At 38.5% G+C, this 16,360-nt stretch overlaps 1 protein-coding gene across 1 annotated transcript in view; it reads right to left on the bottom strand.

The window, feature by feature from the left end:
• hhip (hedgehog interacting protein) overlaps window positions 1–16,067 on the bottom strand; it is a 31,700-nt gene extending 15,633 nt beyond the window's left edge. Inside the window, exons 1-4 of the mRNA XM_083538718.1 lie at window positions 15,750–16,067; window positions 11,575–11,767; window positions 5,823–5,967; window positions 3,836–4,037 (exon numbers count right to left, since the gene is read on the bottom strand). Of these exons, the coding sequence (XP_083394844.1) occupies window positions 3,836–4,037; window positions 5,823–5,967; window positions 11,575–11,767; window positions 15,750–16,025 (816 nt within the window). The 5' untranslated portion in view covers window positions 16,026–16,067. The remainder of the gene's footprint in view (window positions 1–3,835; window positions 4,038–5,822; window positions 5,968–11,574; window positions 11,768–15,749) is intronic.
• Window positions 16,068–16,360: the final 293 nt, after the last annotated feature.

The raw sequence follows: 16,360 nt of genomic DNA, 5'->3' as shown, positions 1-16,360 counted from the left end.
AGTAGGAATACCAATGGGGGCAAGTTGTTGGCAGACTCGTACAGATTGAACAGGTCTGCTTAATTGCAACGCTGGCACAAGCATCCTCAACTGAAGCCAAGACACTCCAACCATGTATTTGCAACCTCCTCAGGAATTTACAAGCTGGACATATTGTAAGATATCTTTTTTATATAACTGTAACCATAACAGAATACTCTAATCAGTGGGAATTAGGCCGGCTATGATAACCTTCTGGATTCACTTTTTGACTTAGATTTTAAGTGCATTATACCAACACCAAATTCTTTAAAACTCCTCCCAAAGAGCGTTTTAGCATATCAAGTGTGTGTCTGTTTTATAATATCCAGATTCAAGAAAGCAAACAAGTGATAGCCAAAAGAGCCTGCCCTTACAAATGTTCTGCCAGTAGTGAAACCAGAGCCAGAAAGCAAACTAAACAGCACTCCCCCTAAATTTTATGTAGCCATTGCCATTTTCCTGGCTTTTAGCTTTCAAGCTGTGATTCTTAGCTTAGCTTAAGCATTGCTGTGGTGCACATTTTGATCCCAGTGCTTGGGAAATCCTGCATAAAAAGGTTTTAAAAGCATCACCCAGTAACTAATAAAAAAACAGGCATACCTCAAAAGCTAGCTGAAATCTTGATCCTCAACTCTGAGCTTGGGATTCACACACATCCAGTGTTTTACCTTCTCCAAAACACACACTCCTACACCTGTTATTATATATTACTTTGCCTGGAAATATTCTTCAAGAGCAAAACTTTCTTCTGTGGATGAAGACAGTGCTGGGGGGAAGTTAAGTCAAGTGAGATGACAGCAGTGATCGTTTCCTGAAGTGATCTTTTAAAAAGGAGGGGGTAAGGGGGAGGAAAACGGACATTTGTCAAAGCTGGGGTACTTATCTCAGACAGGTCTGAGAGCCCTTCTTGCTCATCGGACTGAAAAAACCCAACAGCTGTGTGTGTAGTGTGACAGAGAGCATGACATGCCGTGAACTATTTGCTTCAGCAAGAAATACTTTATTGCAGCTGGCTGCCCTCACTCTGGCAATAGAGCCATGCTCACGTTGCATACAGATGTCTTCATCTCCACCGCCATGCACCCGGGTTCAGCAGACACAACAGTGGAGCGGTCCCGTGCTTTCGCTGCTAACAATTCAACGTGCATCAAATCAAGGCTAAACTCTTAATCACCATCTCCCTCATACAAATATTTTAAAAGATCAACACATGCTCAGGGTCTTTACGTGTCACCATGAGGGCTGGAGTTCATTTCGGCATCTGGAAAAGCTTGACTCAACGCAAACCCAAAACAAGTTAATTGGCGAAGCACCGGTGCTTAAGCACAGTCTTGCTCTGTCATATTCAGGCGATGTTAGCAGCTGGTTAACCTGGTAAACACAGAACAGCTGTGATGGCGTGAAGGATTAAATCGAGCAAGATCATTATCCCACAATGCACAGCTGAATAAGAATTTAAAAAGTTTCAAACGGCAAACTGAGAAACTGCAAGCCATTCAGATTAGCCAGTTGGCTTGTTTGTCAACTGACATGGTTTAATTGTTCCATTTAAGCATTGCACTGGCTTGCAGGATTGTTTAGTAATTAAAGAGAGAGGAAAAACACTAGCTATTGACTCTTCTTATAGAAAGAAGTTCAGAAGAATCGTTGTGTTTTCGGGCACAATGGTAAACTTGCAAACTATGCTAGTCTAAAAACAAGCATCATTCGGGAATAATGATGACAGAGATGAGATATGCATGTGTTTCTGAGCCCTTGGGGTTGGAAAGACAGCAGATACCATTTAATCCAAGAACACCCACAGCGCTTGAGGGACCTCCCCACAGTGGACGGACCATTGTTTCTGAGTTGGTGTAATTGGCAGCGGGAGGATTGAAGGTTTGAGGAAACATAGAACATTAGAATCAAAGTTGTGATAAAAACACTATCTACTTTTCCTTAGGAACCAGGGGACCTACCGCGCACACAAAGAGAGCAACATCCTGTTGCTGCTTCGCGTTAAACACCATCCGTTCTGTGTAGCTTCTACGATAGCAGCCAAACTTTACAGAATAGGACTCTTGGGGACTACCAGGGCTTGAGACTCCCCTAATTGTGACATAATGAGTGTTGGATCCACAGCCAATTATGTTTAATTACGATAAGGTGCACAAGGTCTTCCTAGCGAAGCGTTCGCATGTCAAATTCACGGAAGCCCATAATCGCTCTCTCTGGGGAAGTAAAAGAAGCATGCGACATATGTAAACTTCCTGTCAGAACGTCAACCACTTCCTCCATCTAGGGACACTTTTGCAAATAAATGTCTTTAAACAGAGTATTTTTGTAATGCGGACAGATAAACATCCGTAGTGGCACACGGCAAAGCTTCCATTGACGTATGGGAGGATTTCCTATAATCATGTGGCCACATTCTCTCTGCTCAAATAAAACATATAACATTGCCGCTATTAACAGCTGCATATGCAATACCCTGCAAGTATATGTAATATACATAGTGTCTTATATTTAATTTGTTTCATTATTACCTGTCGCACTGTGCAAAATGGCCATGATTAAAACTTTGTCAAGTTTGTCAAGTGATAGCACGTAGAATGTTCTGCTATGTTTTGCTTACATTATCAATCAGTGTAAGACAAAAAGTGGGCTTAATTATACACTAGAAAGCATTCTTGAGGTAATAACAGTAAAATTAGATTTTCTTTTACATTTTCCCGTTGCCACTACCATATGTTGCTATTAACATTGTTCCATCTTGTGCTTTTTGCCAACATCATACCTTGCTTGAGCTTTTTAAGGTTCCAGGATCGAAGGGAACAATGCAAAGAGCGAGGTAGATTATATAATGTATTGCTGTAGGTTTTTGTACAAACCTGATAGATCTCTTTTTAATTTAGTATGAGAATATGTCCTGAAAATGCATTTGCTGTAAGGCATCCTGTCAGAACTGAAGATCCAACTTCTCCTATTGTGGAAAGCCAGGATTGCTGGATCTCCAGTAGGTGCAAATTGTTTTACAATACAGACATTTCCACATCTTCCTGCAAATCCATGAAGATGTGCAATGTGTATAGTTAAAGAAGCACTTTTCTCCCCAAACAATTTATGACCATGCCAGACACTAAAGACATGTGTTTACATGTGTTTACATGGAAGCAAGGTGCTTCCATGATGAGTTTAGGTAATACAAATCACAAAGGTCCCTGAACCATATGGTTATAGTTTTTATATATATATATATATATATATATATATATATATATATATATATATATATATATATATATATATATATATATAAAATTATATATATATATATATATATATATATATATATATATATATATATATATATATATATATATATATATATATTTTTATATTTTTATATATATATAGCATTATTTTTCCCCTAAATGCTTCTGTAAATAAAGTTGGACCATGCAATACTCAAAACTCCTTAATGATCATGATTATGATTACTAACTTTATATGAATTTTATGACAAATAATTTTTAACAATATTAGATTGTTTTTGCCATGTGAAAGTTTTCATTATTGTAATATGTTGGTGGTGGGTGTCAAAATATATAATTACTAGAAAAACCCAATTTCTATTTGAAACCAAATTTTTCGACTGATTTTTAGCAATTGAATTAAGCCCATGCAATGCTCACCAGGTTTTTCCAGATGCCCATAGATAGTATAAGCCTTGCTAAAAGTCTACTGTGCTTTTTTCCTGAGCCAAAAATACAAAACAAAACATGTTTACACTGTTCCACCCACTAGCATTTAAGTCATCCATAATGTCTCTTACCTTGATCCCAGTTTGCACTAGTTTGTGGATGTCCAGGTACGGCTCTTTAAGAAGCTCCATATCATGAGTGAGGATGCGGACAAAGCCTTCCCTCTCCACGATGAAGAGGCGCTGTGATCCATCCCCACAATGCACCATGGCCACGGGCTGCCGTAGCCCACTCAAGATCTCCTGAGCACAGTAGCAGTTGTGCTTATGCTTCCTGTTAATGAGAGCAGCTCGGTCAGATCATTAGAAATAACTTTTACACCTCTTGTTTACCAATTTAGTGTTTAGACAGTGAAAAATCTGTTACAGAGCCTGTGGAAAGTTGGGAAACACGTAGTCTTTTATGTTTTTTGAGACACATGAATGTTATTTTTGTTTATATGCAACAGACTAGGTAAAAGTCCAAAATAAATAAGAATTGGACAATGAATGATGGAGAAACTTTTTTGGAGTCCAAATGGGCCATTTTGCCTCAAACAGAAGAGTGTAAGATGAAGAACAGGAGAGATGTTAGCAGACTGCCTCATCCTCACTATCAAACATGGAGGTGAAAGCTTAATGGTTGGGTTTGTTCCAAGCAGGGAAGGTTGGAGACCTATTCCAGGTGTAAGGAATACTAAACCAACATGGCTGCCATTTCATACTTCAATACCATGCAATTCTGCCTGGACTGCGGCTCATTGGCCAACTTTACCATAACACAAGACAATGACCATACGTCCATATGACCATACGTGAAGTGTTATCTATTTTGGATAACACTTCAGGATTCTGTAATCCTATAAAACTGCTTTGGGATGAACTGGTTTGCAAGGCCAGATAGAAATATCCAACTAGCAAAGAAAATCTTTGGCAGGTTTTCCAAGAGGCATGGCAAAGTGTTTCAGCTAAATGTTTGGAGAAACAAGCTGTCTGAATGCCAAGAGTGTGTGAAGCTTTTATTCATGATAAGGGAGGATTTGTCAATGAAAATAAAGTTTAACATTTATACATTTATATATTTGTTTGGTCAAAGTAAATCTTCATACTTTAAAATGACCTAGTTTGGTGCATATAAACAAATGAAGATTTTCCAATTTATAAACAGAAGTTTACTTCAGGTGAAGAAACTGTTATGATGTGAAGGATTTGTTCTATCAATCATACATTAGATCAGATTTGGTTAGAATAACAGGCGAAATAAACTTCTGTGTCTGGAAAATAAAAAAAATAAAAACAAAAGTTTTTTTTTTTGGATATGACAAATTGAAATTTTGTCTTATGCAAGTTGTAAAACAATTATTATGAAACATGGGTATGGATTTTTTAAACAGTAATTTACTTTGTGCAGGGTTCATGAACTGCACAAATGAGCAATAATTTTACGGGATGGATCAAAGTGTACTAAATAAGTGCAAACTAAATTAACATTAAAAAAACTAAATTTGTTACCATATCAATAAATATCAATGAATACCAATGAATACATTAATGTGTTCAAACAGTTGGGGTCTTTAGGCTGAACCATTTTTCAAAAGACAGACCCTGTTTGTTGGTGCTCCTCTGATTCTATCAGCTGAGATAGCTGCTTTTAGAGACCGTCCCACACCATGTCTTTTCACATAAGCTTCAAAGCCCACTGGTCCAGATCAGAGCAGGAGCAGTATAAGCACTTTCTTTGTGCCCTTAATGCTGGCTAAACCAGCACTAGACAAACAAACGTGGCTCGGCCATGGGAAGGAGGGGGCATCAAGCCAGGCTGAAAGCACAAGCGGGAATATTTTTACATGTAGGCTCATTCATGCATGGTGGGACATCAGTGACCTATGGTCTTATCCAGGAAAGCAGGAAAGATGGATCTGATAAGGGTTGATGAATACAATTTTCAAAATCATCAATTTGAAATTAACTGCTGCAGAATTGCTACAAAAACTGTCTGGAACTTTAAATATCCGGGATTGCTCTCATTAAGGAAGCAAACCTATAAATCAATAAAATCTAACTGTCCTTTTATACATACCTGTTGGTTACTTCTAATCTTTCATCTCCCAGGTAGTTGGAGTCCTGCCCACGCAGTAGCTTTCGGTGAAAATCGGGAAAGCATAGGCCCCCATTCCTCCGCCCGTAGTACTGGCAGAATTCGTCTACATCGGCTTGGAAGAGCTCTGCCAAACACAGACAGACAACCGTGCTCAGCCTGAAACAGACACCACGCGAGTCTTGGAGGATGATGTCATCACCTCCAAGACCAGCAGAATCCCCTGTAGTTAAAGCTGTTCCCCAGGCAAGCTCACACAGTTCGAGACGTCTCACCACAGGCTCAAGCTAAATCCCATCTGTGGTTCTGGTGCGATTTTTTTGGACATGAAGATGCACACTTTAGCATTTAGAACAACTCACTGTAACATTTGTTTCGTGAACCTCAAATCCGCAACATAGGTGAGACCATGGTAAGTGTACCACTGATATTGCATTTACAAATACAATAAATTTTAAAATGTCCTTTACCAAACAAACTAAAATGCAAGCAATGTGTAACAGAAATCAATAATAATAATAATAATAATATTAATAATAATAATAATAATAATAATAATAATAATAATAATAATAATAATAATAAATAATTAAAATATATATCTTTTTTTATAAAATATAAATATATATATATATATATATATATATATATATATATATATATATATATATATATATATATATATATATAAATATTTTATTTTATATATATTATATATTATTTTATTTGACTTATTTTACTGATTTTACTGATTTACTGATTTATTTTAATAATAACATTTACACAGCCACAAGCTTCAGGCCATGAAATATTTGAAATATTCCTCCAAAATCATTCTACAGGAGGTTTTGTCTTCTGAATTTCTGCAAGATCATGGAAAGAAGAAAAGTAAGTTAAAATATATTGTGCTATTGACTGACTTTGAAAATGGATTAAAAATAAAGTTTGTATTCTATTAGCATGGATGATACCTGCATGTGTTTGTTTGGCTTATTAGATGCTAAAGATTTGTTACTTTCAACCCTGTTACTCAGGGAAGAAACAGAATGCAGATGTCTTCATGACAAAAACTACAATGTTTTGTTTTGTTTTTCAGAAGGAGTAAATGCTTGTTTTTTTAAGGTTAAAAGTCATAAAAATAAAGTTTAGTTACACCACAATCATGGAATCGTCCAACTATCACCACATACAGCAGAGAGATATTACACACTTCATTTAGACATATGTGGAGGGTTTAAACAAAAGTGAGCATGTCAAACTCAAACTTGTCAAACATTCAGTCTGAAGCACATTTTTCATCTGGAACATGTCAGTCAAATTCAAAGAAATGATAAATGAACACTAAAATTTGATTGATTGTGCTGCGCAGATTAGCTCTTGCTTGCTTGCTATCAGGGGAAACACTGATTTATTCCTCGATTAACAGCCAACATGAATGTCGAAGGATCAGAAAAGCCCACAACACGCAAACTTAGGAAGTGGGAATTCTAAAACCTAATCGTGGCCTACTTGGTAAGGCTTTACAGTGGTCTTTGTAAGATTGTAAGTTGTTAACAGCTCCATGGCGACCTAATAAACAAATTTCCTCTTAAACTAAAGCCTCGCTGAAAGGAGCGTCTGCTAGGGAGGGCAAAACAAACATAAACACGCTCCCCTCCTTACTTTCATCTTCTCCCTTTGCGCGCCTGAGGAGTGGGTGTTTGTGTGTATGCGCTGGTGCTGGTGCTGGGGGTGACCACACCAACAACTGAGGTGATAGGATATCCCTAAACATCTAAACAAAACAGGGAGATCAAAGACACACGCACATACACACTCAGCCATGCCACCCACGCGCAAGTGGTTATCTCAGGCCTGCTAGCGCGAGTGCTGGGTCACAGCAGTGCGACGGAGTGAGGCAAAGCCATAATTGCCTTTACTACCTAGTCTGGAAGTGGACTGGGGTGTCTGTAGTGCTGAAGGATTGATAAGAAGCCCGTAAAAGTTACCGTTTATAGGCTAGGAAACCTCTGCCGAAGTGGATCAGTGCTAATTCATGACCTTTTGTGGATGAGGGCATTGATGAATAGGGACATCTATACAGGCAAATCCAGAGGTTCTTTAGAATAATATTAATAAAAAAAAAAAAAAAAGAATAGCAATTCATTTTATGCTTTTTGTAGGATACTATATAGCAAATGAGAAATTATAGCATTCAAAAAGTAAGCTACAAAATCCTTGCTCGAAATCCTGTCCGTCACGTGAAGTGCCGCTAGCTAAACTATGCTGATGCTTAGTCACCTTTTAACCATTTTACAAAAATGGTGATTGACAAAAAAAGTTCTTGCTGTATGTGTGTGTTTTCTGTGATATCTATCCAGCATTTATTTCTGGCTATAATATATCCATTACTACCCTATCAGTCGTATCCCGTGTCAAAGTCGCTTTAGATAACAAAATAGCAATACAGCAATACACAAGTGTGTAAAATGTAGATAAATGGAAGAAAACCATGTACCATAGGTTGACCAGCTGCTTATATTAAATATCTCCATATTTATCTATTAAAAATCTGTAATATTGTAATATAAAGTCAATCCATATGAGTCAATCTAACAGCTCACAGACTGTTGCCTATAACATGGCCTGTAGGATTTAACACTCATTTCCTGGATATGTTGGAAAAAATCATTAGGATCCAGACATAGACCTAAATGATCATGAAGCTCATTTAGTATACATTTTGCACAATCCAGACTTCCAGACTCTTCTCAGGTTGGTGTAGGATTGAGCTAAGTCATTAGCATTCATTAGGTTTTTAACAAGTAACAATAATTAACCAAGTAATTTTGCAACCACTAGAATTTGAATAAATTAAGAAGGAAAATTGTTGCTTGTACAATAATATTAACAGTATTGTGTGATATTGGCAGTAAGGATATTATACATCGCAATACATGTATATAATACCTAACTAAAATTTTCCTTTTAGTTAGCTTTCTATTTAGAGAGAAAATGTTTTAGATTTTAGATTTGCAATTTTTGTGCCTTATTAACTTAAAAACAGAAGGGAAACAAAGTTTTCTGGATAGCATGCTTGATAACAGGAAACTGGATAACTGGTTTTGTGGACGTTTCCACAATATTAAAACTATAAACAAGCTTAATGTATTATATTCATTTGCAAATTAACAATTGTAAATATTTGCAACTATTGTTGGTATAAAAGGGCAAAAATACTACATTATGTGCTATTATTGGAAAACAATTCATCATTTGGATCAGTGCTAATTCATGACCTTTTGTGGATGAGGGCATTGATGAATCTATACATCTATACAGGCAAATCCAGAAGTTCTTTAAAATAATAAAAAAAAAATGAATAGCAATGCATTTTATGCTTTTTGTAGGACACTATATAGCATTTTATAGCATTCAAAAAGTAAGCTACAAAATCCTTGCTAGAAATCCTGTCCGTCACGTGATCATTTTAGCTTATATAAAGATTTGCAGCTTACTTCAATTTAACAAAAACAAAAAAATGCTTTATAAAACATGCAGTTATTGGAAATAATTATTATTCTCGTACGTCGATATCACACCACCCCAATCCTTTATTATCTTCCTATACTATCATGCCGTGTAGCATTACCTACCTAATCGAGCTCATCAGTGTGAAGCATGCCATCCTTAGTGCTCTGATCTTTATGATACTGATATATAATCAGCACGGTGGAAAAGGGAGTAAAGAGTTTTTCTTTTAATTTCAGTCTTGTATGTATAAGAAATTGCAGAAGGAAAAAAGCCCCAGATTATAGAAATGTTCACTTAAAAATAAATTATATGTACTTGAAGAAAAAAAAAAACCTGTTCTAATTTGGGCCATTTATAGTGAACAACTTGCCTAAGCATATGGCAAAATTACTATGTGGCCACACACTGTCTGAGCGTCCACACAGCACAGCCCAGTTTTATTGTACTCTGCTCTGAGAGCGAGACTGTCCACATCGCCGCTTCTATGGTTATACTTCCATCTGGTTATCTTCCAGAGCAACCTGGGTGGCCACCCAAAGTACTTGACATCTTGATGCACTTCAGCAGTTTTACATATACACAACCTTTGTAGAAAAATAAATGTGTCATTCGTCACCACATATGCTGATTTTGAAAGAGAACAAGAGGGGAGGAGGGAGGAAGAAGTCGAGGAGGAGAGCTGAGGTTTGTGGACTTCTGGTCTTTAGTCTGCGGCGCTTTCAGACTGGGACTTTTACCGCAACATTTTTTTTTTCTCGATCGTTTTCAGTACGCTTGACCAACGAAGTGTTCAGGATGACTGATTTGTTTGTGAATAAGTGTGCATAAGTGTGCATGTGTGTGGCCTGCTTGCGTATCAGCCCCCTGTCTAATCTACATACCATCCCATCTGATGGAATGTGCCAAGCAGTGACAGTTGTGGCCCTGCATGGTGACACACCCAGGCAAACACAGGAAGTTTGTTCGTAATGCCATTCATGCTATGGAGAAATTAACATAAACCCTGCGGCTGCTGTTTAACTGGCGTTTAAACGGCGCGATTTTCTCGATTGCTTTTTCACGTTCTTGAACGCACCGGCAGGAAAAACAAACTGCTGAAGCAGACGGCTGTCTTAAAAACAGCTGGTATTTTCAGCCGCATCGTGTACTAGGGCAAGGTGTCAGGGTCAGCCTTGTCTAGACCTTAGTCATGCTCGTGCACCCAGGCTCCACTGACAAAAACACAGATGCTTGCCAGGAATAAGAAAAAAAGGAACTTGTCATTAAACCGATCGTTCGCATCTATTGTCGGGCTTTGTTTGGGTTTGTGTGTATGTGTGTGTGTGTGTGTGTGTGTGTGTGTGTGTGTGTGTGTGTGTCCACTCATGGCTGCTGAGGTGTGTCTGACAGCTGCGACATGACAGCGTGTGAGAACACCACTTGTGATTTGACTTTATGGCCGAAGTTTGCTGTGCTAACACTGAAGACTGATGCTAGATTTTGTACCATAATATACAAGTAGCATGAATCCAAGAGGATTCTGCTGTGTTTTAGAACGTACCAAAATAATTTTTAAAAAGCTGAAATATTTAGACATTCACATAATCCTTTAACTGAAAGGACAGAAAGGCAGGGCTCGAGCGGCTTATAGAACCTTTCCAAGGCGTGGGATGGCATTGTGAGGAGAAACAAGACAAGTGGTACGTCCTGGATGCCAGTACTAATCAGTCGGCTTTGTTAGGGTTTGGCAGTAGCCCTACAGCACCATATTTATTTGTGTGACCCATAAACAGTGGCCGCCGCTATGGGATAAGGCAATACCTTTTTGCACATTGTCTTTGCGTAGCATCTGTGGAATGATAATCCTTGTATTCTAACCTTTGCTGGGATTGTATTCAAACATTTGGAAAGGGTTTGGCTCTGACGTCTTGTTCTTTGGCTTGAGGCGAAGCATGCATGCTGTAAACGACCATGCGCTCACCGAGCTTAGGAGTTGTATTATACAGTGAAAAGACCTTCGGAATAAACACGGTATTGGATGTTTGCTGAAACGTTGTTGAACACAGTGTAAGCTAAGCCATTTCTGTTACAACATTCGGTTCATTTTTGTTTGGGAACAAATTAAAGTGCTGTGCAATTCCACACTGCCATTTAAGGTTTGCAAGCGTTGGTCTTATAAACAGCTCTGAAGCATCAAATATGGGTTTCTGGTTGAATTTTTTTTTGTGTCGGTTTGTGTTACCTGGTATGTGTCCCCTACAGGTGTAGTAGAACTCTTGGCAGTAGTCCAGGCAAAGACGTGGCAGGTCTGGTTCACGGTGCCGTGCCGGCTCTTGTTCGGATAAGTGGAAAAGCATCTGGGCATTTGGTGAGCATCGGGCACACTTGATCTCCTCCAGCAGTCTGGAACACTCCGTGTTATTGGAGGAAAATATCTGAGAAGATCAGGTGGCCAGTATTAATGCATCAACATTTTAGATTTCGCTAAAGATTATTGATAAAAAAAAAGCGTTTGGATGGCATACTATGGGGTGTCTTGAAAGGCTTTTGGATGATGGGATTTGGAGTGAATCTGATTGACTTTGGGGTGTGTCTACCTGGTCGTAGACACTTATAGGAAATGAGTGAGTCTTGTTGACATTGTTTACTCAGTGTTTGGTGTCATTGGGATAAGGTTCTGGTTTTTGGAATATTACTGGTCTTTAGGGGTGATTGGGTCTTGGGTTTTTGTGGACGATAAGTGTGTGACTGCAGAATATTCTGACTGAAACTAGGAAAAGTCTTACTGGAACTGTGCTGAGTCTAGTACTCTCATTGGTATTGAGGTGAGCCTGGATGGTATTGGGATAAGGGTCTGGCTTTTGACTCTCTCTGGCTTTGGTATTAGTCCCCTGACTTTTTGAATCTTGCTGCTTTTGGGGAGTCAATTTTTATTGTAAAAAGCCTGATTGGAGTATATTTACAATTGTGTTGATTGACATTTGTTGATTTAGTTTTTACAGTTTTTTTAAGGCTTTGAGGTCAGTTTGATAGGCCAAGTGGTTTACAGCAGAATAAAACATATATTTGATGGACACATCTTTAAAAAACATGATTTAATATTCACAAAGATTCCTGAGCCACTTGATAGAACTAATTCACCTTCGATATTTATTTCATAGATTTTGACAAACAATTGAAATCAGTTCGATCTAAACTTGCACAGTGCATTCCATGCTAAAAAAAGGACCCAGCAAAGCTAAATGGAAAACAAAACAAAACAAAACAAATTCATTCTGAGTTCTTTTAAGTCAAGCAAACAAATGCAAACAAATAGATTGGGGCCGAGAAAATTAGCAGGCTTATTTACGTAACAAATTAGCTGTAATAAAACAACAGTGTAATGGGCCTCCGCTCCACAGGCGTGCGCCTGTGGCCCAGCAGCAGCCGCCTGGTACCACTCGCCTGCTCTGTGTGAGGTCCGTGTGTAAACACCAATTTAGAGATAGACAGGCACATCATTTCACCGCTGGGATCAACAAATTATCAGTCTGTCCAAGTCAATTAAAGCTGTGGCCCCCAGCCTTTTAAACAGGAACCTACAGCCACAAAAGTTGGGGTTTTTAACTTTAGAATTAAGTCTATAATTAAGCCAAATTGAGCACTGAAAGACATTTAAGTGGTTGGCGGTTACAGAAGTAAGAAAACACAGCGATGAAAATGTCTATGTAAAATCCTACAATTCTAGGGTTGCACCGAAGCAAATCAATGAAGATGAAGATGCCAGCAAATGAAGCTAAACGCATTCAGATCTTCCGAACATCTCAAGCTCCTCTCCTGTCCTGTTTTAGAGCTTTTCCTTAGTTTCTCCAGCACATCAAGGACCAGTTCTCCTGCACTAAACTGCCTATTGATTTAGTGAGCCATGGACTGGCACATGGTCCTTGGAGAGGAGCATTTGTGCGCTCTCAAGCATGCCCAGTGCCCATATGCTGTTGGGATAGGCTCCAGTAATGGCATCACCCGTACCACAAACAAGAGCACCTTTGTTTGTTGGGGTAGGGAAAAAAAAACACCTACATGTGCTCTAAAATTTTAAAGCATTTCCTCAAACAGGGTGAACAAGCATCAGTGAAAGTAATGCAGATTTCAGCCTTTTTAAGTCAGACATCATTCCCTGACAAGTTCCTTCATGAATATATTGCTTCCATTACTTAACAAGAACGATGGCCAAGTCATACAACAAGGTAAACATGAATAGCCATGTTTTAAATGACCCATTAAACAAACACTGAACATGGAATAAACTTGTTTTAAAACTTCCCTCGATCCAATTGCACTTTGAAAAGTTCTGTTCGGTGCATTTCCCAGGACCGGTTTTCCTTCAATAAATGTTGCTTAGGCTTTGTATTATCATTGCCATCATATGTTTTTTTTTTCATTCATCAGCCATTGCAGCTGCTGAGGTTACTTATTAAGATCTGCACAATTCCCTTTGTCAGTGAGATTACCAGAACAAACATATAAACACACAAAGACACACTTGAAAACAATTGCTTGTCATTCATCCTTAAACAATGGAGGCCGCCAAAGTCCCACAAGGCCACACGGTAAGAGGCAACCAGGAGGCCAAGGAGTCACATTACATCATAGAGAGGTCCAGAGGGTGTAAATATGGAGTTTTCTTCTTCACTAAACCAGCACCAGACATGATGCGCAGATATAAACAGAATATTTTAGTGGGACATCACATAAACCTGGCTATTTTTGTTTTTTACTATCTGGTTCTCTGAAGGAGCCAGAACTCTGGCGGGTGTTTAAAGGCTTAAGCCAAACACTTTTAGTCCCTCGGGGAGAATAGGTGTAAGTTAGCGAGGGGGGTGGGGTAGCAGGACGCTCTCCCCACGGCATTAACACTTGGCCAGGGCCAAGCACTCGAGAGAGTGATGTTCTCCAGCTCCAGCCATTAGTGAAACTAACAAACACAATGGTGTTGTTGTTATTCTTTTGCCATCGGCTCAAAAGACTCCGTGTGTGGGCAGTGTAGCGTGGAGGAGGAGATGTCCACTCCCTGTTTTTGTTCCATTCAGAACCACTCTTATTTGCATGACTTGAGCAAATGAAATGATGCAATATGGCTTTTTTTCTACTAAAGTGTAATGCCACCCAGCCGCATGGGCTGCTCGAACCGAGGGCTTTTACATGAGAAAGGGGGCACCTTTTGCTTTTTTTTTTTTTTTTGCTGTGAATTCACTATAGAATCACAAACCTTGGTTTTAATTTGTTCCATGGTTGAATTTAAGCATGTAGCCAACAGGACTCAGTTTGCCGGTGCAGAAGACCAGGCAATTAAACACTAAATCTGCATTCAAATAGAAACTTGTGTGCTGGAAATCATCAGGTGTTTACACGTGATTTGTTCAGGTGGTGGTTGGAGAATAATAGTTAATAATAGAGAATGACTGGACCGGACAGGTACATACTATAGAGATTGGGTGCATGCATAAAAAATGCCAAATAATCACAAACATTTACAAAACGATGCATGAAACAGGTAGGAAACTGCTGTGAAATTAATAATCGTACGAACCTTGCAGAAGTACAGTTGATGACTTAAACATTCTTTTTGGTGAGGTGGAAATATTTAATGAGTTTTTTTAGACCCACCTTGACATGTTGCAAAGCTTATGAGTGCTCCGCTTTTAAGTACAATATGCATGAACACGTAATAATTTAAATGAAAAAAAAAAGGTTTTTAGATGCTTTCAGTAATGTCCAACTTTTTAGAATGCTTTCAGGATGCTTTTTAGTCAAGTGTACACCGGAAAAAAAATGCATTCATAACGTGATTCGATTTTTTTTTTTATGTAAAAGTTGTAAAGGTTAGGGTTTGGGTTAACGAGTAGGGTTAGAGGTTAATTCATATCCATTTTTATATTTAGAGTTTATTTTATGTTCATAAAGCATAAATTATTAGGGTTTACCAGGAAACATTTAACTATATAAGCGGTAGCTTAGTATTTACAGCTTTGGGTTACTGATCAGGAGGTCTGTGGGTTCAAAACTCGGTATCACTAAATTCAGTAACGCTAAATCACTAAAAAGAAAATTCAACCAAGCCATTAATGGGCCCTTGAGCAAGGCCCTTAACTCCACTCTACTGCAAAAACACGTTAATTAGCAGATGCCCTTATTTAACGTGACTTACAATTATCTCATTTATACAATTTAAAGTTTGGGGCCTTGGTCAAGGGCCCAGCAGTGACATCTTAAAGGTGGTGGGATTTAAACTCACAACCTTCCGATCGGAACGTCTTAACCACTGAGCGACCAGGTAGGTGTATGAAAACAGGATTGCACTTTGCTTTGACTAGAGAGCACGAGCATGACGTGAGGGTAAAAACAAGCATGCATGAGCCGTGTGTGCGTGTGGGTTACCGTGGGGTCTGTCCGGTGCGGGACTCTGCGGGTCGGGCAGCACGAGGCGCGCGGGTAGAGCGCGGAGCACACGTCCCCGTCGCTGCTGCCGCCACCACCACCCCCGCCGGCGGCCACTTTGCGCTCCTTCTTCTTCAGGCGCCTCGGCAGACTTCCGTCGTAGCATCTCCGCCTGCGCGGACTCAGCTCGCCCTTATCGCCCCACTTGGCGTCCGCGCACTCCCACAGGTCGGTGGCGGCGATCAACAGTATCAGCACAAACTTCAGATGCCTCATCGCAGAGGAAAGAATTTTTGTATATGTATGTGTATATATATATATATATATATATATATATATATATATATATATATATATATATATATATATATATATATATATATATATATATATATATACACGTACGTATATATATATATATATATATATATATATATATATATATATATATATATATATATATATATATATATATATATATATATATATATATATATATGTGTGTGTGTGTGTGTATGTGTAAAGGATTATAAGAAATCTGGTTGATTCGGAAAGACGTTTGCAAGAAAAAAAAGGTTTATTTTTCCGCACAAACAATTATTATTAACTTA

This window comes from Silurus aristotelis (assembly GCF_946808225.1).
Source record: "Silurus aristotelis genome assembly, chromosome: 4".
NCBI classification, from domain to species: domain Eukaryota; kingdom Metazoa; phylum Chordata; class Actinopteri; order Siluriformes; family Siluridae; genus Silurus; species Silurus aristotelis.
This window is presented reverse-complemented; position numbering and strand designations above follow the sequence as displayed.